General features: G+C 44.7%; 1 protein-coding gene across 1 annotated transcript in view; it reads left to right on the forward strand.

Moving 5' to 3' along the window:
* Window positions 1-2,957: 2,957 nt before the first annotated feature.
* Window positions 2,958-24,965, forward strand: part of LOC119978921 (transmembrane channel-like protein 7) — a 54,587-nt gene continuing 32,579 nt past the window's right edge. The window contains exons 1-7 of the mRNA XM_038820853.1: window positions 2,958-3,090; window positions 3,383-3,605; window positions 12,040-12,173; window positions 12,686-12,853; window positions 14,964-15,046; window positions 20,421-20,566; window positions 22,065-22,212. Of these exons, the coding sequence (XP_038676781.1) occupies window positions 2,958-3,090; window positions 3,383-3,605; window positions 12,040-12,173; window positions 12,686-12,853; window positions 14,964-15,046; window positions 20,421-20,566; window positions 22,065-22,212 (1,035 nt within the window). The remainder of the gene's footprint in view (window positions 3,091-3,382; window positions 3,606-12,039; window positions 12,174-12,685; window positions 12,854-14,963; window positions 15,047-20,420; window positions 20,567-22,064; window positions 22,213-24,965) is intronic.

Raw genomic sequence — 24,965 nt, forward strand, 5'->3', positions numbered from 1 at the left:
ATTTTAGAAATATCCCTCACTGATCATTTGTAGTTAAATCAGGTAATTTAATTAGTTAATCTATAATTTTAATACGCTACTCGTATCACCCCACCCCAGCTTAACGGTACAAAACCTGAAAACTCACCAGCCAATCACCTAATTATCGAATTAATGCCTCTGTCGCTGTGTTCCTTCCCTCTGTCAGACCACTCCTTTTGGATAAAAGATCAGAATAGTACCTCTTTCCCCAGTCGCCAAATTCCAGAGTTCAGTATTCTGATAATTCATAGATTTCTTACAGTGCAGAAGGAGGCCATTGCGTCAATCGAGTCCACACTGACCCTCCGAAAAAGCAGCTCTCCCCTGCCATCCCATCAACCCCGTAACCTAACCTACGCATCTTTGGACACTGAGGGACAATCCACCTAACCTGCACATCTTCGGTGGGAGGAAACTAGAGCACCCGGAGGAAACCCATGCAGACACGGGGAGAATGTGCAAACTCCACACAGTAACCCAATATTGGAATTGAATCTGGGTCCCTGACGCTGTAAGGCAGCAGTGATAACCATTGTGCCACCGTGTCGCCCCAGTATCAAAGTTGCATTCCGTCAAGCTGGGCATTATGCACTTACTCCGTGCATTAGTAAACACCTCCTTTGTTTTTAACCGTAAGTTCCTGAGTTCAGTAGTCTGTTGAAGCTGTATCCTGTTGAGCTGCCCGTCCTGTTACTCATCTCCAGGATCCGAGGTTTTGATAGAAAAGCTGCAGCAGACGTTATTCCCTCTGGCAAGCAGGCCAAAGACCAGAGATCAGAGATTTATAGTTAAAGGCAAAAGATCGTAAGCAGGGATAAGAACTTTTTTTTACACTCAGAATTGTCAGAATCTGGAGTGATGAACCTGAAAAATTGGGAAGTGATTACATAATTAATTTAAAAGGAAATTGGACAGGTTCTTGAGGAAGAGGAACTTGCAGGGTCACAGACAAAAGCAGGGATGTTGGACAAAGTATGACTGGTGTTTAAGAGCTAGCACAGACGTGACCGGCTGAGTAGAGTGATGTGCTGTACGATTCCTTATCTACTGAGTAGAGTGATGTGCTGTACGTTTCCTTATCCACTGAGTAGGGTGATGTGCTGTACGTTTCCTTATCCACTGAGTAGAGTGATGTGCTGTATGTTTCCGTATCCACTGATTAGAGTGATGTGCTGTATGTTTCTGTATTCACTGAGTAGAGTGATGAGCTGTACGTTTCTGCATTCACAGAGTAGAGTGATGTGCTGTACGTTTCTGTATTCAGAGTAGAGTGATGTGCTGTACGTTTCTGTATTCACAGAGTAGAGTGATGAGCTGTACGTTTCTGTATTCACAGAGTAGAGTGATGAGCTGTACGTTTCTGTATTCAGAGTAGAGTGATGTGCTGTACGTTTCTGTATTCACTAAGTAGAGTGATGAGCTGTACGTTTCTGTATTCACTAAGTAGAGTGATGAGCTGTACGTTTCTGTATTCAGAGTAGAGTGATGTGCTGTACGTTTCTGTATTCACAGAGTAGAGTGATGTGCTGTACGTTTCTGTATTCACTGAGTAGAGTGATGTGCTGTACGTTTCTGTATTCACTGAGTAGAGTGATGTGCTGTACGTTTCTGTATTCTCTGAGTAGAGTGATGTGCTGTACGTTTCTGTATTCACTGAGTAGAGTGATGAGCTGTATGTTTCTGTATTCACTGAGTAGAGTGATGAGCTGTACGTTTCTGTATTCACTGAGTAGAGTGATGTGCTGTACGTTTCTGTATTCTCTGAGTAGAGTGATGTGCTGTACGTTTCTGTATTCACTGAGTAGAGTGATGTGCTGTACGTTTCTGTATTCACTGAGTAGAGTGATGTGCTGTACGTTTCTGTATTCTCTGAGTAGAGTGATGTGCTGTACGTTTCTGTATTCACTGAGTAGAGTGATGTGCTGTACGTTTCTGTATTCACTGAGTAGAGTGATGAGCTGTACGTTTCTGTATTCACTGAGTAGAGTGATGTGCTGTACGTTTCTGTATTCACTGAGTAGAGTGATGTGCTGTACGTTTCTGTATTCTCTGAGTAGAGTGATGTGCTGTACGTTTCTGTATTCACTGAGCCAAGCATAAATGTAATGTGCCTGTTCGAGTATCAGTGAAGTTTCAATGGTGCGATCAGTTTTATTTGCTGCCAAACAAAGTTATTGCCCCTAAAAGACTCATTTTATATTTGGAATGTCAATTGCCTCCATTATGCAAATATTCGACATTTAAAAATGTTTTGAAGTTTATTAATTTAGCTTCTATCTTAATCCAGTTACGATTTATTTCATTATCTCAAAATTGTAAATGGTAAGTGATAAGATTCAGTGCTTTTAATTTTCCTGGTTCCCTGTCTGTGAAGATACTTCAATGTGATTGGGCGTTTGCCCTGCTTGCTGGCAAAACTGCTACTAAACCCCTGGAGTTCCCCTTCATTTAACGCCAGATTAAAAGCCACCACAGACACCACTAGATTACTGTGGACATCTTTCTTTGAGGTCAGTTTGCTGCACTACCGACTGCAAAATTTAGCTTATTCTAATATCGGTTAGTGTTCAACCATACAAATTCACTCTCTCACCTGGACTGTGCCAGATGTATAAGTTGTTCTCGATGTAACCCAGACTAGTGAAACACATCCTGATTGCAATCCAGTGAACACTGCTGGAAATCCATCTTGCAGAGCTTGGGTTAGACTGCATTTGGCTTGGCTCTGATATGAATTTCTTGGTTTTTCCATCCACTCACCCACATGATGAAATAGCTTTTGATATTCACTGTAAAAACTCACTGACATGTGAAATACGAGAGAGCTGTCATCACTGGTGGAACGTGTTTCTGAATGAGAGGCAACCATTTATATAAAAAAGAAACGGAGGGGATGAAGGTTGGTTGAGGTATAGACCCTGAGAGCTGGTATCCGAATGGTGGGGAAAACGGCCACCATGGATGCATTTGGCCAAGACAGTGAGATTTGGAACTCGAATGATGAGAGATTTCAACTTTATCTCCTAGCCAATGAAGCACTGGAGGATTTAAAGGTTGCAACATTTCTCAGTTTGGTAGGGCCACTGCGAAACATAGTCCGTCCAGGGAAGCTGGGAGATGAGACCTACAATGAATTGATGAAGTTTCTCGAAGGGCATTTCTCAGCAAGATAATTGCAGAAAGATTTTGGTTCCAGGGCCCAAGTCAGGAAGATGAAAGCAGCTTCCAATTCGTGTTTGGAAGAATCCAAATGGTGTGTGTCACCTTTCTCTTCAGGGCACATTGAGGAGAGAACAGTACGTATAAATTGTTTTTCTTGCTTTATTTCATTTCTGCCACCTTTTCTTTTCCTTCATTGTAGGTTTCTTTCTCACCGTCAACCCATTCTTGCAAGAATTGCCGAGTTATCGGTCGCTGCTTAAAAAGTCTTCACCCAAGCCTTCGACAACCAAACGGAAATCGACCATCACTGGCCACTTATTTTCTTCACTACCTTACAGAAGAGCCGGTTCAGATGACGTTGAGCAGTCGATTGGGCCATTGCGGGAGTTGCCTGTTAGCATTAAAGAGAAGAAAAGAATCAGGTTAGGCTGTCTATCCTGTCGCATGGAAAAACTGCCATTGCATATGAGATTTACTGATACACTAATCAGATAATGGACATGTTTTAACTGAACTGGAATGTAACGTAAAACTGCTGATGTATCAGTTAGGCTTTGATGTTTCATTGCTATAGTTTTTAGATTGCTGCCATTAATCAATTAAGAAGAAAGAAACAAATTTGCCTTTACGGCCACTCTAACCCTTTTGTGTTCTCTGATGTCTGAAATTACTTTAGAGCTAACTGTTTAGTTTTGAAGCACCTTTCGTGCAGCTTTGTAGATAAATGTGGCACAATACTTTTCACACACAGACCCACAGACGAGCAACTGAGAAAAATAACTAGAATCTGTTTTGAGTGATGTTGGTTCAGGGATGGGTCAAGAATAACTCCCCACTCTTTGAATAGTGATGCGGGATTTATAATTGAAAAGATATCTGAAAGCTGGCACGTGAACAATGCAAATCTTCATTGACCAGGTCGGTCAAGGCAACCTTGAGGAGGAGTTTATAGAATGTATCCGCGATAGTTTCCTAGAACAGTATGTAATGGAACCTACGAGGGAACAAGCGGTCCTAGATCTTGTCCTGTGTAATGAGACAGGATTGATTCATGATCTCATAGTTAGGGATCCTCTCGGAAGGAGCGATCACAATATGGTGGAATTTAAAATACAGATGGAGGGTGAGAAAGTAAAATCAAATACTAGTGTTTTGTGTTTAAACAAAGGAGATTACAAGGGGATGAGAGAAGAACTAGCTAAGGTAGACTGGGAGCTAAGACTTTATGGTGGAACAGTTGAGGAACAGTGGAGAACCTTCCAAGCGATTTTTCACAGTGCTCAGCAAAGGTTTATACCAACAAAAAGGAAGGACGGAAGAAAGAGGGAAAATCGACCGTGGATATCTAAGGAAATAAGGGAGAGTATCAAATTGAAGGAAAAAGCATATAAAGTGGCAAAGATTGCTGGGAGATTAGAGGACTGGGAAATCTTTAGGGGGCAACAGAAAGCTACTAAAAAAGCTATAAAGAAGAGTAAGACAGAGTATGAGAGTAAACTTGCTCAGAATATAAAAACAGACAGTAAAAGTTTTTACAAATATATAAGACAAAAAAGAGTGGCTAAGGTAAATATTGGTCCTTTAGAGGATGAGAAGGGAGTTTTAATAATGGGAAATGAGGAAATGGCTGAGGAACTGAACAGGTTTTTTGGGTCGGTCTTCACAGTGGAAGGCACAAATAACATGCCAGCGACTGATAGAAATGAGGCTATGACAGGTGAGGACCTTGAGAGGATTGTTATCACTAAGGAGGGAGTGATGGGCAAGCTAATGGGGCTAAAGGTAGACAAGTCTCCTGGCCCTGATGGAATGCATCCCAGAGTGCTAAAAGAGATGGCTAGGGAAATTGCAGGTGCACTAGTGATAATTTACCGAAATTCACTAGACTCTGGGGTGGTCCCGGTGGATTGGAAATTAGCAAACGTGACGCCACTGTTTAAAAAAGGAGGTAGGCAGAAAGCAGGAAATTATAGGCCAGTGAGCTTAACTTCGGTAGTAGGGAAGATGCTGGAATCTATCATCAAGGAAGAAATTGCGAGGCATCTGGATAGAAATTGTCCCATGGACAGACGCAGCATGGGTTCATAAAGGGCCGGTCATGCCTAACTAATTTAGTAGAATTTTTTGAGGACATTACCAGTGCAGTAGATAACGGGGAGCCGATGGATGTGGTATATCTGGATTTCCAGAAAGCCTTTGACAAGGTGCCACACAAAAGGTTGCTGCATAAGATAAAGATGCATGGCATTAAGGGTAAAGTAGTAGCATGGATAGAGGATTGGTTAATTAATAGAAAGCAAAGAGTTGGGATAAATGGGTGTTTCTCTGGTTGGCAATCAGTAGCTAGTGGTGTCCCTCAGGGATCCGTGTTGGGCCCACAATTGTTCACAATTTACATAGATGATTTGGAGTTGGGGACCAAGGGCAATGTGTCCAAGTTTGCGGATGACACTAAGATGAGTGGTAAAGCGAAAAGTGCAGAGGATACTGGAAGTCTGCAGAGGGATTTGGATAGGTTAAGTGAATGGGCTCGGGTCTGGCAGATGGAATACAATGTTGACAAATGTGAGGTTATCCATTTTGGTAGGAATAACAGCAAACGGGATTATTATTTAAATGATAAAATATTAAAGCATGCCGCTGTTCAGAGAGACTTGGGTGTGCTAGTGCATGAGTCACAGAAGGTTGGTTTACAAGTGCAATAGGTGATTAAGAAGGCAAATGGAATTTTGTCCTTCATTGCTAGAGGGATGGAGTTTAAGACTAGGGAGGTTATGTTGCAATTGTATAAGGTGTTAGTGCGGCCACACCTGGAGTATTGTGTTCAGTTTTGGTCTCCTTACTTGAGAAAGGACGTACTGGCGCTGGAGGGTGTGCAGAGGAGATTCACTAGGTTAATCCCAGAGCTGAAGGGGTTGGATTATGAGGAGAGGTTGAGTAGACTGGGACTGTACTCGTTGGAATTTAGAAGGATGAGGGGGGATCTTATAGAAACATTTAAAATTATGAAGGGAATAGATAAGATAGATGCAAACAGGTTGTTTCCACTGGCGGGTGACAGCAGAACTAGGGGACATAGCCTCAAAATAAGGGGAAGTAGATTTAGGACTGAGTTTAGGAGGAACTTCTTCACCCAAAGGGTTGTGAATCTATGGAATTCCTTGCCCAGTGAAGCAGTTGAGGCTCCTTCATTACATGTTTTTAAGGTAAAGATAGATAGTTTTTTGAAGAATAAAGGGATTAAGGGTTATGGTGTTCGGGCCGGAAAGTGGAGCTGAGTCCACAAAAGATCAGCCATGATCTAATTGAAAGGCTCGAGGGGCCAGATGGCCTACTCCTGCTCCTAGTTCTTATGTTCTTATGTTCATCAGTACTGCACAGATTTTTAAAATATAAATTTAGAGTACCCAATAATTTTGCTTTTCAAATTAAGTGGCAATTTTAACATGGCCAATCCATCTACCCTGCACATCTTTGGGTTGTGGGGTGAGACCTACGTAGACACGGGGAGAATGTGCAAACTCCACACAGACAGTGACCCAGGGCCGGGATCGAACCTGGGTCCCTGGCGCCATAAGGCAGCAGTGCTAACCACTGCGCCACCCTGGTACTGCACAGATTTGTCAGTCGACATTGTGCTCATGTTGTGTAACATTGCACCCATGTTTTCTAGTTCAGAGATGAACCTGCCGCCTAATGAGCTGGCTGATGTAATATCTAAGATCAAAGTTTTAAGTAAACGATGATTAAATTATTGGGGGGGTTCTAATTCTTGGCCTTTGGTAGGTTCTCCTTTATTAGCTCCTTTTCTGATTTACATCCACTTTACTTTCTCTGTGGAATTGTGATGTTCTCCTTTTACATTCTTTTCTCACACTTGTCATCAGACTTAGTTTTAACGTTTTTTTAACTTAAGGCATTTATATAAACAAAATACTCAAACAAGCATAAGAACAAACCCGACCATCATAATAAATTGCTAGCCATTCAACAGCCAAACTCCCCTGCCCTTCCCCTGCCATCCTGCCTTCCCCATTCGACCATTCTAAACCCTTAATCTCTCCCCCCCCCCCATCTGCTGACACCTCAATCCAACCTGAAGAAGTTGATGAACGGCTTCCACCTCTGGGAAAACCCATTGACCGACCTTCTCAAGACAAATTCACCCACACCCCCGCTTTCGGTGGCTCTGAGCCCGAGGCCTCTGAGCTTCCTACCCCCCCACTGTCCCTCCCCCCCCCCCCCGCCCCGTTCGCATACCTCCATGAAACACACACAAAGAAACAGAAAAAAGGTGCACTCACCCTCAACACCCCCTCAAGCATCCCACCACCAAACCCAACAAAACATCTCGCTGGAGAAAAGATCTCCAACAACAGTCAAATGAAAAGACAGAAAAAGCAAACATCTCCTCACACCTCCTCCAAAGTTCAGAGCTATCCTTCTCCTGCCAGTTTATTGTCTCTTAAAATATTAATCGCCTGCTCTGGCATTCCGAAATAATGTTCTCGGCTGTTAAAGGTCACCCAGAGGCGGGCCGGGTACGACATCCCGAACTTCATCCCCTTGTTAAAGAGCCTTCACCTGATTAAACCCAGCCCTGCTCTTCGCTTGGTTCGCGCCCAGGTCCTGGGCTCGTTCCCTTCCCAGGTGCACCTCCTTGTCTGCCTCACCCATCTCAATATCTTTTCCTTATCCAGGTGAAGATGCACCACCATCGCCTTCGGCGGCTCGTTCGCCTGCTGCTTCCTCATCAGCGCCCTGTGCGTTCGGTCGACCTTCAGGGGCTGGTCGAAGGTCCCCTCCCCCATAAACCTCTTCAGCATCTTGGCTGCATACATGCCGGTGCCAGCTCCCTCGATGCCTTCAAGCATCCCCACATTTTGTAGATTCTGTCTCCTGGAGCAACTCCCCAGGTCCTCCATCTTTTCCTTCAATCGCTTCTGGTCTCCTGCATCACACCCATCTTGGCTGCCAACAAGGCAAGCTGCTCCTCGTGCTTTCCCCAGCACCTCCTCCACTTTCCGAATAGCCTGGCCCTGGGACTCCAGCTTGCGAATGGGGAAAAGGTCTGAAAAAGAGGCCTCGAGTCGGAGCTGCCAAATGTTTAACTGCTCACACCATGGTCGCCCCCGCAGGTCCGTCATTAGACTTAGTTTGATTACCATCCTTGTGGTCTGCTTTTTCGCATCTTCTCCTGTTACTCTCTTATATATTTTCTTGAGTTAGTATCAAGGGTTTTCAGATTCTTTCCATTTCTTTACCTTTTCTACTGGCTTTTGTAATACAATATATAATTTCTCTTTTTATTTTGTTTAAATGCACTAATTCTAGCATTGTGCACAATTTCTGATATATATTTCTGAATCTTTCACTATCCCAAATGACCAATAGGTCTTGAATAAGTAAAACGTAATTTCTACACATGAATTTAATTCACCCAATCCTTCATAGATTTTCTTTACTAATACTAGGCATCTTTTGGCAATGATAATCCTTTTGAATATTTATAGCTGTTTGTTGGTGTTTAGTTCATCGGAAATCCTGTCCTACATACTGCCGATTTGAATTTGATGCAAGTGCTGTAATTTAATCTCTCCTTCATCACACGCAATTAGTTTCTGTGCCTCACAATTTGTCAGTAGTTTAGAATCACAGACTTTAAAGAGAAAATGATTGATAAAAACAAATGTAGGCCCCTTACAGACTGAAATGGGGGAATTCATAACAAAGAACAAAGAAAATTTACAGCGCAGGAACAGGCCCTTCGGCCCTCCCAGCCTGCGCCAATCCAGATCCTCTATCTAAACCTGTCGCCTATTTTCCAAGGATCTACTTCCCTCTGTTCCCCACCCGTTCATATATCTGTCTGGATGCATCTTAAATGATGCTATCGTGCCCGCCTCTATCACCTCCGCTGGCAAAGCGTTCCAGGCACCCACCACCCTCTGTGTAAAAAACCTCCCACGCACATCTCCCTTAAACTTTCCCCCTCTCACCTTGAAATCGTGACCCCTTTTAATTGACACCCCCACTCTTGGAAAAAGCTTGTTGCTATCCACCCTGTCCATACCTCTCATAATTTTGTAGACCTCAATCAGGTCCTCCCTCAACCTCCGTCTTTCCAACGAAAACAATCCTAATCTACTCAACCTTTCTTCATAGCTAGCACCCTCCATACCAGGCAACATCCTGGTGAACCTCCTCTGCACCCTCTCTAAAGCATCCACATCCTTCTGGTAATGTGGCGACCAGAACTGTACGCAGTATTCCAAATGTGGCCTAACCAAAGTCCTATACAACTGTAACATGACCTGCCGACTCTTATACAGGGAACAAAGGAATGGCTGAGGAACTAAATTCGTACTTTGTTCCTGTCTTCACAAAGGAAGACATGAATAATGTACCAGAAGTTCTGAGGAACACAAGTTTCAGTGAAGAGCTGAAGGAAATTCATATTAGTTGAAAAATGGTTTTAGGGAAATTAATGGGATTGAAGCTGGATGAATCTCCAAGGCCTGATAATCTTCATGTAAAGTTAAAGCACCTGGGATTGCGGGTAGTGCCTTGAGATGGATAGAAAGCTGGTTAGCAGATAAGAGGCAAAAAGTGGAAAAAAATGGGTCTTTTTCCAATTGGCAAGCAGTGACTAGTGACTAGATCTGTTCTAGGACCCCAACTATTCACATTATGTATTAATGAGTTGGACGAAGGAACTTAATGTATTATCTCCAGATTTGCAGATGATACAAAGTTGGGTGGGAGGGTGAGCTGTGAGGAGGATGCAGAGACACTTCAGCAGGATTTGGACAGGCTGAGCGAGTGGGCACATGCATGGCAGATACAGTATAATGTGGATAAATGTGAAGTTCTCCACTTCGGTCTCAAAAATAGGCAGGCAGATTATTATTTGAATGGGTGTAAATTGAGAGAGGCCGATGCTCAGCGAGACCTTGGTGTCCTTCTGCATCAGTCGCTGACTAAGCGTGCAGGTACAGCCGGCAGTAAAGAAGGCAAATGGTATGTGGCCTTCATAGCGAGAGGATCTGAGTACAGGAATAGGGATGTTTTACTGCAATTGTATAGGGCATTGGTAAGGCCACACCTGGAGTATTGTGAGCAGTTTTGGTGTCCTTATCTGAGGAAGGATGTTGTTGCTATGGAGGGAGCACAGCGAAGGTTTACCAGGCTGATTCCTGGGATGGTGGGACTGTCATATGAGGAGAGATTAAATTGGTTAGAATTATATTCATTGGAGTTTAGAAGAGTGAGAGGGGATCTCATAGAAACTTACAAAATTCTAACAGGATTAGACAAGGTAGATTCAGAAAGAATGTTCCCAATGGTGGGGGAGTCCAGAACTAGGGGTCATAGTTTCAGGATAAGGGGTAAACCTTTCAGGACTGAGTTGAGGAGAATTTTCTTCACCCAGAGAGTGGTGAATCTGTGGAATTCACTACCAGAGAAAGTAGTTGACGCCAACTGCTGTGTGACTTCAAGAAGGAATTAGATATAGCTCTTGGGGCTAAAAGGATCAAAGGATATGGGGGGAAGGTGGGATCAGGGTATTGAACTTGATGATCAGCCAAGGTCATAATGAATGGCGGTCATGGGCAGCATGTTGGCGCAGTGGTTTAGCCCTGCTGCCTCACGGCCCCAAGGTCCCATGTTCAATCCCAGCTCTGGGCCACTGTCCGTGTCTGCGTGGGTTTCGCCCCCCACAACCCAAAGATGTTCAGGGTAGGTGGATTGGCCATGCTAAATTGCCCCTTAATTGGAAAAATGAATTGGGTACACTAAATTTAAAAAAAAATGAATGGCCGTCAGGGCAGCACGGTTGCGCAGTGGTTAGCACTGTTGCACATGGCGCTGAGGACCCAGGTTCGATCCCGGCCCCGGGTCACTGTCCGTGTGGAGTTTGCACACTCTCCCCGTGTCTGCGTGGGCCTCACCCCCACAGCCCGAAAGGTGCACAGGGTAGGTGGATTGGCCACACTAAATTGCCCCTTAATTGGAAAGAAATAATTGGGTCCTCTATATTTATTTTTAAAAAAATAATGAATGGCGGTGTGGGCTTGAGGGGCTGAATGGCCTCCTCATGCTTCTATTCTTTATGTATGCTGCTATAGTTCTGCTACTGCAATGTTAATAGATCCGTCCTTTTTAAAAATAAATTTAGAGTACCCAATTAATTTCTTTTCCAATTGAGGGGCAATTTAGCGTGTTCAATCCGTCCATCTTGCACATTGTGTGGGGTTGTAGGGGCGAAACCCATGCAAACACTGGGAGAATGTGCAAACTCCACACGGACAGTGACCCAGAGCCGGGATCAAACCTGGGACCTCGGCGCCGTCAGACTGCAGTGCTACCACTGTGCCACCGTGCTGCCCTTTTGACATCCTCTCCTTATGTCCTAAGTTGGTAAGCTGCCCGTGGTGGCAGTGTGATGATTGTTGCGCTTGAGAACATTTTATTGTCCCTCAGATTTCTGCATATCCTTCAGTTGAAATGGATCAATAAGTTTAAAAGAAAAGTTTATTAAAAGGAATAATGGGTCAGAGGTTTCTTTGGAGATGCTCCTGTTCTTCTGCTCTCACATTTGATGGAACTGCAATGGAAACGTGATTGATGTTAGTAGAATAGGAGCTGGTCGTGCTTCCAATGGCATTGCAGATGTGAAGGCAACAGCTTGGAGGAAGCTCCTGGTCTACATCTGGGCAGAGCATATGCAAACAAAGAGACAGCGTTCAGCTGAACAAGGACAGGATTAGACCACATTTCAAATATTTGGTCCAATTTCACATGCATTAATGTTTTTCTGTTTTCAAAAGTTTTATTCTATCGCTGTTCTATTAGAGCTGGCCAAGACTATCAAGCCTACAAGTTCGATCAAGGCCTTCTATTTAGAAAAAAAGCAAGATTTGTTCAAACGGTCAAGGAACGAATAGCCAGCTTGTACCTCTGGAGAAAAGACATTCATGATATAGAAGGTGAGAAAATGTAATGGCTGTTCAGCTAAACAGTAGAATTAATCTGATTTAAATCATTCGCATGTTGAGTTACATGAGTTAGCTTTTGCAAAATGTTAATAGCTCATTTAAAAAAATGGTGTCAATTTGAGTTCATTGGCAAAAGCGGAAAGATGTGTCTCCATCCTTAGACTAGTCTACGTGGCTGATAGTTTGCTGAGCACTCGACAGATACCAGTGCTGAAAGGGTTAAATTATGAGGACCAGTTGCATAGACTAGGTGTGTACCACTTGCATACTTGAGAACTCCCTCAAATAGCCATTGAGGTTAGCTCTATTGAAAATGTAAAAACTGTGATCGCTAGGTCTTGTTCGTTAAGTCTATTGAGCGATATGGAATCACAAAGGTAAATGGAGTTTAGATGCTTGTTTATATATAATTTAGTGACAGAAGAGGCTCAAAATGGTTTGTATCAGTTCCTCCATTTGTTTCTGATTCTTGAATTATTTAGATTTTTCTTTTTGTCTTTCAGGCAAATTTGGCACCGGAATCCAATCCTATTTCTCCTTTCTGCGTTTCCTGGTTTTGTTGAATTTTGTGATCTTTCTATTAATGTTTACTTTTGTCACAATTCCGATGATCGTTTCGGACCTCGGGGATGTGAACGTGACGCACGCCGATATCTCCTCCTCCGTTGTAGGTAATTATTGCACATTAAACTCGGGAATGCAAGATTTTGTTTCTGGAAATTTCCGAGTTAAACAGAGTGCTCATTAGTCGCGACCCAATTAAAAGCAACTGCTCATAGATCAGTTGGTATGAGAACAATCTGACTTGTCCGAATGTGAAGGTTGAAAAATATTAGATGTTGCTGGCTTCTTTTAAGGAAATAAAATTGACGAGAAGCACAAAATAGATGTCAGAGGGCGGCTGAGATCTTTCCCACTCCATTCTGTATGCCTTCCAGTTGGAGTCCAAACCTTCCATTATTTTTCTTGTGCTGTCAGCAGCTCTTTTCCACACAACTGACAAAAATATTTTTCCTCATTAAATAAATATAGTATAAAATGTAAACATCACCACAGTCCCAGAGGACCAGAGGCTGCTCTCTCTCCCCTTTGAGAACTGACTGGTGGTGATGTAACCTGAGGATTGCCGCACCTCAGGCGAGGGGCAAGACCTGGAAGGCAAGGCCTTCCTGAATAACATCAGCCAGTACTGGAATTGAACCCATGCTATTGGCATCGCTCAGCATCACATACCAGCTGTCCAACAAACTGAGCTAACTGCCAGGCAACAATGCAAGGTTAGCAGTGTTTGTAATAATGACCAGAGCATGACATGAAGGGACAAAGCGTACAAACATAAGCGTGCACCAGAGATCAGAGAATTAAAGGCTTTTTATCCGAATGCACACAGCATTTAGAACTATAGAATTCTTACAGTGCAGAAGAAGGCCATTCGGTCCATTAAGTCTGCACTGAACCTCTGAAGGCGCACTCTACCTGCGTCCGCTCCCCTCTCCTATCCTTGTAACTCCAGAACCCCACCTAACCTGCACATCTTTGGGAGGAAACCGGAGCACCCGGAGGAAACCCACGCAGACACGGGGAGAACGTGCAAACTCCACACAGACAGTCACCCAAGGCCTTAATTGAACCCGGGTCCTTGGCGTTGTGAGGCAGAAGTGCTGGCCACTGTGCCGTCCCAATGTAACAAGATGGACAAATTAATACTTAAAATAGAAATAAATGAGTATGATATATACTAATAATCGGTTATTGTCACAAGTAGGCTTCAATAAAGTTACTGTGAAAAGGGGCTTATCCATCTGGCATCCCTCCCACCTCGGGAGACGCCGGACTGCGCCTGGGATGTACGACTCTTCTGCACTCCATGTGATGTTTGTACCCCGCCATGCTGTCAGGAAAGGAGTTCCAGGATTTTGATCCAGTGACAGTGAAGAAATGGCGATATCTGATGTTTTGACAGAACTGTAGAGTTGTTGGTGCTGTTGACAACACTTCTGTAATGCACAACTTAGAAAATCTTGTCAACTATCAATCAGCCAGCTCCAAAATGTGTTGAGCCTCAGGGTAGAGAAGGGATGCCAAGCTCTCCAGCATAGTTAGTGCAATGCGAGCAAAGACCTCCCCCATGATACTAACTAGAAGATTGCTCAGTAATTTTGTAGTTGCTGCAATCCCCTTGGTTTCTGGACAAGGTGACTATATTTGCATCACGCTCATCATGAGGCACAAATCTTTCCTTCCAGCAGAGACACAAATGTTCATGGAGTTGGTACAAAACTGTTAGATTCCTCACATTTGATGCTTTCTGCTGGAATGCCTTCTCTTCTTGGGGCTTTACCAGTGGCAACATAGTCAATGGCCTCTGTCTTTATAATGGAATGATGTGGAGGTGCCGGCGTTGGACTGGGGTGAGCACAGTAAGAAGTCTTACACCATGTTAAAGTCCAACAGGTTTGTTTTGAATCACTAGCTTTCGGAGCACTGCTCCTTCCGCATGTGAATCAATGGAAAACACAAAGAGTTCCAAGAGTAGTAGAGAATCAAGAGACAAAAGGAGGGAGGATCTTACTATAGTTTTCTTTAGGAGAATAATGGGACTAAAGTCTGGTAAATTGCCAGACTCTGATAGCCTGCATCCCATGGATTAAAACGAACTGCTGCAGAGAAAAGTTGCGCTCGCCACTTTTACTGACACCGAAAGTGCAAGTTGTTGCTATTAGCAATATTCCTCAGTGAAGTTTAATGAAAACCTGACCTATCATGTTTTTTTTTTCATAGCTGAAGAATGCACAGTGTATGAACAGCCAAAAACCAAGCTGATCATTTTCTACAGTTACGTGATTAATCTTTTCTCAGGAACAGTAAGTGCTTTTGGAATATATTATGACAGAAGTTTAGGAATGCCATGTAATTATCGAAAAACTAATTTCCCCCACCTCCCATCATCCGTTTGTAAATTGATGATTGTAGGCCTGCATTACACCAGATTTGGGGGTAAGAGTAACAGTCAGGCTGCCAGCACTCACCATTATTTAGGAGTAAATCGGGCAGCAACTTCCAGAGTTTGCACGTGCACAATTAATTGTGAAAATCAGGAAGTTATTGTACAAGTTGCTCTTCCAGATTCATTGCTGTAACAATATCACGCCAAGATGAAACACTGAAGGACATGAAGTAGCATTTCTTAACACTAGATACTCCCGAACAAATCAGAAAGTTTTAGGGCTTGTCCAGTGGAGTATTAGTAAACTATTGATGTTTTAATGTTGTGGCAAGTCTTCATTATTGTGAAATAATTTGGTGCTGAACATATAATTTTGAAAGTCGGGAATCTCATTTTTTCAGATTTCAGTCATTGTTGGAGATTTAACATTTTTTCCAAATTCTTTTCCTCTTTTATCCCTGATTTCTACCCAAGTTATTTTGCTTTCAGCATGTGATTTTGCATTGAATTAAAATATTCTAACTCACACTACCTGGTTTAGAATGCATTTTTCAATAAGGATACTCAATTTTGATGAAACGTGCCCTAAATTCCCTGTAGTAATTCCCAGTACGAATTACCACAAATCACAGTCCCCCACAGAAAGCCATGGGGGGGGGGAAGTGTAATTATAATGAACAACAAACCGTGTTCATTTACCACTCACCGCAAAATCTGAGCAATATAGAAATATGTACACACAGTGAATCGAACAGCAAGTGATGAATTAAAGCAAACATTGGAGATCTGAAATAAAAAAGTGCATGTCAGGCAGCATCTGTGGAGAGAAACAGTCCCAATATGACTTCTGCAACTAGCTAAACATTTGTAGGTCGACATTTTCCGAGAAATATGGTTAGTTCATAAATTGGGATTTGTTTGCGTGCATATATGTTTTGCATACTGTTACTGGCTTGTGTTGTTTTGGCAACATATTCCTTGGCCATTGTGAAATACAGAAACATAGAAAATAGAATCAGGAGTGGGCCATTCAGCCCTTCGAGCCTGCTCTGTCATTCAATCTGGTCATGGCTGCTCCTCTATCTCAATGACATATTCCCGCGCTCTGCCCATACACCTGACACCTTTGCACATAAACATTTCCGAATATATCATTGTTTAAATAATACTCTGCAATTCTGTATCTCCTTCCAAAGTTGATAGCTTCACATTTACCCACATTATACGGTATCTGCCATGTCGTTGCCCACTCCCTTAAATTCTCTAAATGGCCTCACAATCCACTCAGTTTGAGGGCAATTAGGGTAGGGCAGTAAATGCTGGCCTAGCTAGTGGCACCGACATCCCACAAATGAATTTTTAAAAAATCACCTTGAAGCCTCTTAATATCCTTCCAACCACTCATTCCCACTGAGTTTTGTGTCATCAGCAAACGTGGAAATATTGGGCAGGATTTTCCCAACGGGAGACTAAGTGCCGACGCCGGAGTGAAAACCGGAGTATTTCACTCCGGCGTCGGAGGCTGCTCCTCGCCCCCTATTCTCCCAACCCCGGGGGGCTAGGAGTCATTTCCGTGTGCCGGGCCTTGGCGCTGCGAAAAAGCGGCGGCGTGTAAATTATGTGGCCGGCGCCGCGTAAATGACGTCACCCGCGCATGCGCCGGTTGCCTTCCTCCCCACGGGCGCCCTGCAAGAAATGGAGGAGTGATCTTGCGGGGCGGCGGATGGAAGGAGTGCCTCCTTCAGAGACGCCGGCCCGCCGATCGGTGGCCACCGATCGCGGGCCAGATCCCTTTTGAGCGCTCCCCCCGGTGCTCGATCCTCCCTCCCCCACCACAGGCCACCCCGTAGCGTTCGCGTGCTGTTCATGCCGGCAGCAACCAGGTGTGGTTGGCGCCAGCGTGAACACGTCATATTGGGCAGGCCGCTCGGCCCAACCGGGCCGGAGAATCGCCGCTCGCCCGTTACAAACGGCGAGCAGCGATTCTCCAAGCGGCCTGCCGTAAATCTCGGTGCGCCGGTTTGGAGGGGGGTGTGGGATAATCGCGTGCGGGGGCCGGGGCGGCGTGGCGGGACTCGCTCGGCTCCCAGGCGATTCTCCCACCCGGCGTTGGGGGGGGGGCAGAATTGCACCCATTACATTTGGCCACCATATCCAAATCATTGATGCATATTGTGACTAGCTGGGGCACAAGCACTGATTCCTGCAGAGCGCTGCTTGCCACTATGTTAAGACCCATTTATTCCTACTCTGTATTTCCTGTCTGCTAACTAATTCTCAGTCCATGTCAATTATCCCCAATCCCATGAGCTTTAATTTTGCACACTAACCTCTTATGTGGGACTTTAGCAAAGCTTTCTAACAATTCAAATGCACCATATCTACTAGTTCACCCATATCTATTCCGTTAATTCTGTTAAATTCACAAATAAACCTATGTCGACTTTGTCTAATCCTGTTAATATTTTCTAATTGTCCTTATATCATCTCCTTTATAATAGGCTAGAATTTTCCCAATTATTGATGTCAGGCTAACCAGTCTATGATTCCTGTTTCACATTCCCTTCTTTAAATAGCGTAGTTACAGTCGACACCTCCAATCAGCTGGGATCATTGCAGAATGTACACAATTTTGGAAGGTGACAACAACGCAACTGTTTCCAATGCCACCCCTTTTAATGATATGGAGATGCCGGCGTTGGACTGGGGTGAGCACAGTAAGAAGTCTTACAACACCAGGTTAAAGTCCAACAGGTTTGTTTCAAACACGAGCTTTCAGAGCGCAGCTCCTTCACCTGAGGAAGGAGCTGCGCTCCGGAAGCTCGTGTTTGAAACAAACCTGTTGGACTTGAACCTGGTGTTGTAAGACTTCTTACTGTGCTCACCCCTTTTAATACGCTGGGATGTCGATTATCAGACCCTGGGGACTGATGGAATAGAATCCCTACAGTGCTGAAGGAGGCCATTCCGCCCATCGAGTCTGCACCAGCCCTTTGAAAGAAAGCCCTACTTAGCTCAACGCCTCCCACCTTATACCAGTAACCCCATCTAACCTTTTGGACACCAAGAGGCAATTTATCATGGCCAATCCACCTAACCTACACTTCTTTTTGGACTGTGAGGAAACGGAGCACCCGGAGGAAACCCACGGAGACACGGGGAGAAAGTGCAAACTCCACACAGACAGTCATCCGAGGCCAGAATTGAACCTGGAACACTGGAGCGCTGTGAGGCAGCAGTGCTAACCACTGTGTCGCCCTAATTAATAATTACTAGCCCTATTGGCTATTAATTTCTCTGGCCTTTTTTTAAGTAATACTAATTTCCTTTTTTGATACTAATTTGGGCAGCACGGTAGCACAAGTGATTAGCACTGTAGCTTCACAACGCCAGGGTCCCAGGTTCGATTCCCTGCTGGGTCATTGTGCGGAGTCTGCACGTTCTCCCCGTGTCTGTGTGAGTTTTCTTCCGGGTGCTCCGGTTTCCTCCCACAGTTCAAAGACATGCAGGTTAGGAGGATTGGCCGTGATAAATTACCCTTATTGACCAAGAAAGGTTAGGAGGGGTTATTGGGTTACGGGGATAGGGTGGAAGTGAGGGCTTAAGTGGGTCGGTGCAGATTCGAGGGGCTGAATGGCCTCCTTCTGCACTGTATGTTCTATGTTCAATTCCTCCTCCTCACTAGGCCAGTGCTGGGCATCCTTGGCTAGTAAGGGAGCCACATGAGTGGCCCTCCATCTCAGTGGGCCACAAGGTTGAAATCAGACTTGTTCACTAATCATGACCCCATGAATAAGGTTTTAACACTAGCTGAATATTTCAGGATGTGGAGATGCCGGCGTTGGACTGGGGTGAGCACGGTAAGAAGTCATTCACCTGAGGAAGGAGCAGTGCTCCGAAAGCTAGTGTTTGAAACAAGCCTGTTGGACTTTAACCTGGCGTTGTAAGACTTCTTACTGTGAATACTTCAGATCAAGATATAGAAAATACTTAATGGAGCTATCATCACCTTCACAGGGTAAAAATAATAAATATTTACAATTCAGCTGTCAGAGTCCTGCACTCCCTCTGCATCCAATGTTGTGTGCAGTCAGCATGCACCTCACTTCAAGTGCCCTTTACATGCATATCACTTCAATCATACTGGCAGGAAAGAAACTGTGCAAATGGAAATCTGCGGAATGTGGCAAACTTCCAAATGCGCAGCGGTTAACAAAATGTCTTCTAGGCTACACTCAGAACCCTGATGGGCCACAGGTTGCTCACCGCTAGACCGGCCTTCAGTTCCTCAGCATTTCTGGGAAGTTATTTTTGTCTTCCTCACTGAAGATAGAACTAAAGTAGTTGTTTAATTGATCTGCCATTTCTTTGGTTTCTATTATAAATTCCTCAATTTCTGACTGTAGGGGACCCACATTTGACTTCAGTAATCTTTTTTCTTTGTATGTACTTGTAGAAGCTTTATTGTTACTTACAAACTTATTCTTATACTGTTTTTTGTCCCCCATAATCAATTTCTTGGTCTTCCTTAGTTGAACTCTCAACTGCCCCCAATCACCAGGGTTGCCACTTTTACAAGCACCATTATATGATTCCTCTTTGGATCTAATGCGATCCTTAATTTCTTTTGTCAGCCATAGTTGAGCTGCTTTTCTTGTTGTGTTTTTGCTCCAGAAAGGAATGTATAACAATTATGTTATGTCCTTAAGAATTGGCCATTGCCTGTCCACCTTCTTGCTTTTTAATGAAATTCCCCAATCCACCAACGCACCTCGTATATTTGTAGTTTCCTCCGTTTAGATTTAGGACACTAGTTTCAGATCGGACTTCTTCACTGTTCATCCCAATGGAAAATTGAAGAGTAAAAGTGTTTGTATTTTGTTTGAGGTTTACATAGATTCAGTTCCACATCCAGTTGCTTTACAGAAACATTTCTTGATTTAAACATAAATCTTTTGAAAATATGTGAATATCAATGCTCGATTGCATGTTTCTGTAGCAGAACAAACGCTTTTTAAAAAAAACCATAACAAGAAATTATTGAAGAACAAATTATAATTTAAAAAATAAACCTTTGACACGTGTGTTTGCGAATGGAGAACCTGTGTAAAATACCTGCCACATTTCTATAGCTCCCATCGCCCCTGCTGCCACCCCAACATGGCGCTGTCCACGATTCTTACACTTGGAACCTACAGAATTTAGGTATAATCTGCTGCACATCCTTTTTAAAAGGTCTTTGCTGGAATATCTGCTGATCATTTACTAGTATATTTTGTGATTGTTTTTAGGGATTCCTGGAGCAGACTTATCTATTTTATGGATTTTACAAAATTGATCGTTTGCATTCTGGCAATTTGCACTATAATCTACCGCTTGCATACTTCCTGGCAATGATCTCCTACATCCTGCTGAGCCTGTTCTGGGTAGTGAAAAGGTAATGTTTTTTAATATTCTTTCAGGAGATGTGGGACTCGCTGGCTAGGCCACCATTTATTGCCTGTCCCTAATTGCCCTTGAAGGTGGTGGTGAGCTGCCTTCTTGAACCATTCGTTGTTGATACACCCACAGTGCTTTTGGGGAGGCAATTCCAGGATTGTGACTCAGCAATAGTGAAGGATATAGTTCCAGTATAGTTCCAAGTCAGGATGGTGTATAGTTTGCAGGTGGCCTTGTTCCCACGCATCCACTTGCTCTTGTACGTGTAGGTGGTAGAGGTTGTGGGTTTGGAAGAGGCGGTAACAGGAGCCTTAGTGAGTTTCTGCATCTTGTAGATGGTATATACTGGTGTCACTATGTGCAGTGGTGGAGGGAGTGAATGTTTAGGGTGGAGGATGAGCTGCTTTGTCCTGGATGGTGTCGAGCTTCTTGAGTGTTGTTGGAGCTGCACTAAACCAGGCAAGTGGAGAATATTCCATCTCACTCCTGACGTCTGCCATGTAGATGGTGGTCGATAGATCATTTGCTGCAACTGACAGTTTATGTTAAAGTTCTAAGTCTTGCCTGTAAAGATTGACTTTCCTTCAAAGGGTGAAAACTATACCAATAACAAATGATTCACCGTTACAAATTAACCTTTATTGCAGGAACTGTAGCATAGTGGTTAGTGCAATTGCTTCACAGCTCCAGGGTCCCAGGTTCGATTCCCGGTTTGGGTCACTGTCTGTGCAGAGTCTGCACATTCTCCCCGTGTCTGCGTGGGTTTCCTCCGGGTGCTCCGGTTTCCTCCCACAGTCCAAAGATGTGCAGGTTAGGTGGATTGGCCATGATAAATTGCCCTTAGTGTCCAAAATTGCCCTTAGTGTGGGGTGGGGTTACTGGGTTATGGGGATAGGGTGGAGGTGTTGACCTTGGGTAGGATGCTCTTTCCAAGAGCCGGTGCAGACTCGATGGGCTGAATGGCCTCCTTCTGCACTGTAAGTTCTATGATATGTACGTAAAAAAGGGAAGTGAAGAAACAGTGCCACAGCTCTTGGGCAATTGCAGTAAAAACTCTACAGCAATATATAGTGCATAACCAGACTACATTTTCCATGTTAATTGAGAATATTCAAAATTAAATGCTTTACCCTGTACAAGTCCCATTTGATTGAAACTACTGAAATTGTGTGTATTTAGGCAGTTTCAAAGTTTATTTGAAAAGTGAGTTTTGAACGTCGATTTGGAAAGTACATATTTCACTTTTTTTACCATTTCTACTATCTTTAGCTCAGTGGGCTAGGCAGCTGGTTTATGATGCAGAACAAGACCAGCAGCGCGGGTTCAATTCCCGTACCAGCTGAGAATACTGAATTCTCCCTCAGTGTACCCGAACAGGCGCCGGAATGTGGCGACTAGGGGCTTTTCACAGTAACGTCATTGCAGTGATAATGTAAGCCTACTTGTGACAATAAAAAGATTATTATTATTATCTTTATCTTCGGTCAATCCCTTAGAGCTGTGGAAGGTTTCAAACAAAGCTTCATCAGATCTGAAGATCGATTTCAGAGTTTTTGTAATAAGATTTTTGCGGGTTGGGACTTCTGCATCACTGATCAGCATGCTGCAGAGCTGAAACATAGCTGCCTACAGTACGAACTCAAAGTAAGTATTTTTCACCGTTCCTCTTAGAATAGCAATAGTCAAAGTGTAAACTTTCCTGATGTCTCAGTGTAAGGAAAAAGCAGTGGGCAATGTAGTGTTGGACTGTATATAATGTGGAAATTCCAGTTAAACCCCCTGTTCAGATAGTTTTGGCTGGGATGGTAATGCAGGCTTCAGCATAGTCAGGGGAGGATTTGAGATTCCTAACACTGATTGTTACCGGGGTAGTCCTCGGTGAACATGCATTTGTGAATGTTCAGTGAGATATCATCTGACAGTACGGACCTCATGATAAATAGTTTGCTAGTTTCTTGTAAGTTTGTTTTTGGAGTTAGATTTACAGGCTCGTCAATACCGTAGAGTCGCACCCAGGCACAAATCATTGCTTGATGGAAAAAGGTCGCAGAAGAAAAGTGAAGGAAGACAAAAAATGGTGCAGGGATTTTCTGCTGAAGAAACCTTTCTATGTCGTAACATCCGAGGGCTTTGTTGTCTCCCGTTTTGAATGAATAATGTTGGAGATGATTATTTAGAAGCAGCAGTGGGGTTGACCCATTGAAGCTGCTCCGTCTTTCAATGTGATTATGAATAATCCTCTATCTCTTTTAAAAAAAAATATTCTTATTCAAAATTTTCAACCCAACATTCCAAACAGAAAAAGGAATAAAGCACAAAACAAGCAAAAATTATACATGGGATTTCCAACAAAATACAATAGCCCCCATTTAACAAAAAAACACACCAGTAAGGAAAACGCCCCACTCCGATACCCAAAACAATGCTATCCCCCAGCTCGGCTTGACCCAGGTGTTCCGCGCAAAGCCCCTCCAGAACCCCTCCAGCGCCGGGCACGTCCAAAACATATGGGCGTGATTTGCTGGGCTCCCCGAGCACCTCGGGCACCTGTCCTCCACCCCAAAAAACCTACTCATCCTCGCCCCCGTCATGTGCGCCCTATGAACAACTTTGAACTGTATTAGGCTGAGCCTGGTGCAAGAGGAGGAAGAATTAACCCTACTTAGGGCATCAGCCCACAGATCCTCATCCAGCTCCTCCCCGAGCTCCTCCTCCCACTTGCCCTTTAACTCCTCCACCGAGGCCTCCTCCACTTCCTGCAGTTCCTGATGGATCTCCTAGACTTTGCCTTCTCCAATCCATACGCCCGAAATCACCCGGTCCTGAATCCTTCGTGCTGGGAGCAGTGGAAATTCCCTCACCTGCCGTCTCACAAACGCCCTCACTTGCATGTACCTAAAAACATTCCCGGGAGGTAACCCAAATTTCTCCTCTAGCGCCCCTAGGCTCGCAAACATCCCATCGATAAATAGGTCCCCCATTCTTTTAATCCCTGCCCGATGCCAGCTCAGAAACCCCCCATCCATCCTACCCGGAACGAACCTGTGGTTCTCACGTATCGGGGACCAAACCGAGGTCCCCACCTCACCCCTATGTCGCCTCCACTGCCCCCAAATCTTCAGAATCGCCACCACCACCGGACTCGTGGTGTACCTTGTCGGCAGGAGCGGCAACAGTGCCGTCACCAGCGCCCCCAGACTCGTACCCACACAGGACGCCACCTCTAGCCTCTTCCACGCCGCCCCCTCTCCCTCCATTACCCACTTACGGATCATCGCCACATTAGCTGCCCAATAATAGCCACATAGATTCGGCAGCGCCAGCCCCCCTCTGTCCCTGCTACGCTCGAAAAACACCCTCTTCACCCTCGGGGTCTTATTCGTCCATACGAGTCCCATAATACTCCTGCTTACCCGTTTAAAAAAGCCTTGGGGATTAGGATGGGCAGGCACTGGAACACAAACAGAAACCTTGGGAGGACCATCATCTTGACCGACTGCACCCTACCCACCAGGGAGAGTGGCAACATATCCCATCTCTTGAAATCCTCCTCCATCTGTTCCACCAACCGTGCCAAATTGAGCTTATGCAGGCCCCCCAGCTCCTAGCTACCTGGATCCCCAGGTATCGAAAGCTCCTCTCCACCCTCTTCAGCGGAAGCTCGTCTATTCCCCTTCCCTGGTCCCCCGCATGCACCACAAAGAGCTCACTCTTCCCCATGTTGAGCTTATAACCCGAAAAGTCCCTAAACTCCCCAAGGATCCGCATCACCTCCACCATCCCCTCCACTGGGTCTGCAACATATAACAGCAGGTCATCAGCATATAACCACACCCGGTGTTCCTCCCCCCCCCCCCCCCCCCCCCGGACCAATCCCCTCCAGTTCCTAGACTCCCTCAGTGCCATGGCCAGCGGCTCAATTGCCAGGGTAAACAACAAGGGGGATAAGGGACACCTCTGCCTCGTCCCGCGGTACAACCTAAAGTACTCCGATCTCTGCCGGTTCGTAGCCACACTCGCCACTGGGGCCCTATGAGCCTGACCCACCTTATGAACCCTTCCCCGAACCCAAACCTCCTGAGCACTTCCCAGAGATACTCCCATTCCACCCGATCGAAGGCCTTCTCCGTGTCCATGGCCGCTACTACCTCCGCTTCCCCCTCCACCGAGGGCATCATGATCACATTGAGGAGCCTCCGCACATTCGTGTTTAACTGCCTGCCCTTCACAATCCCCGCCTGGTCCTCATGGATCACCCTCAGGACACAGTCCTCAATCCTCATAGCCAGAACCTTCGCCAGTAATTTAGCGTCTACATTGAGAAGCGAAATCGGCCTATACGATCCACAATTCAATGGATCCTTGTCCCGCTTCAAAATCAGCGAGATCAGTGCCCG

Source organism: Scyliorhinus canicula, chromosome 15 (assembly GCF_902713615.1).
Source record: "Scyliorhinus canicula chromosome 15, sScyCan1.1, whole genome shotgun sequence".
NCBI lineage: Eukaryota > Metazoa > Chordata > Chondrichthyes > Carcharhiniformes > Scyliorhinidae > Scyliorhinus > Scyliorhinus canicula.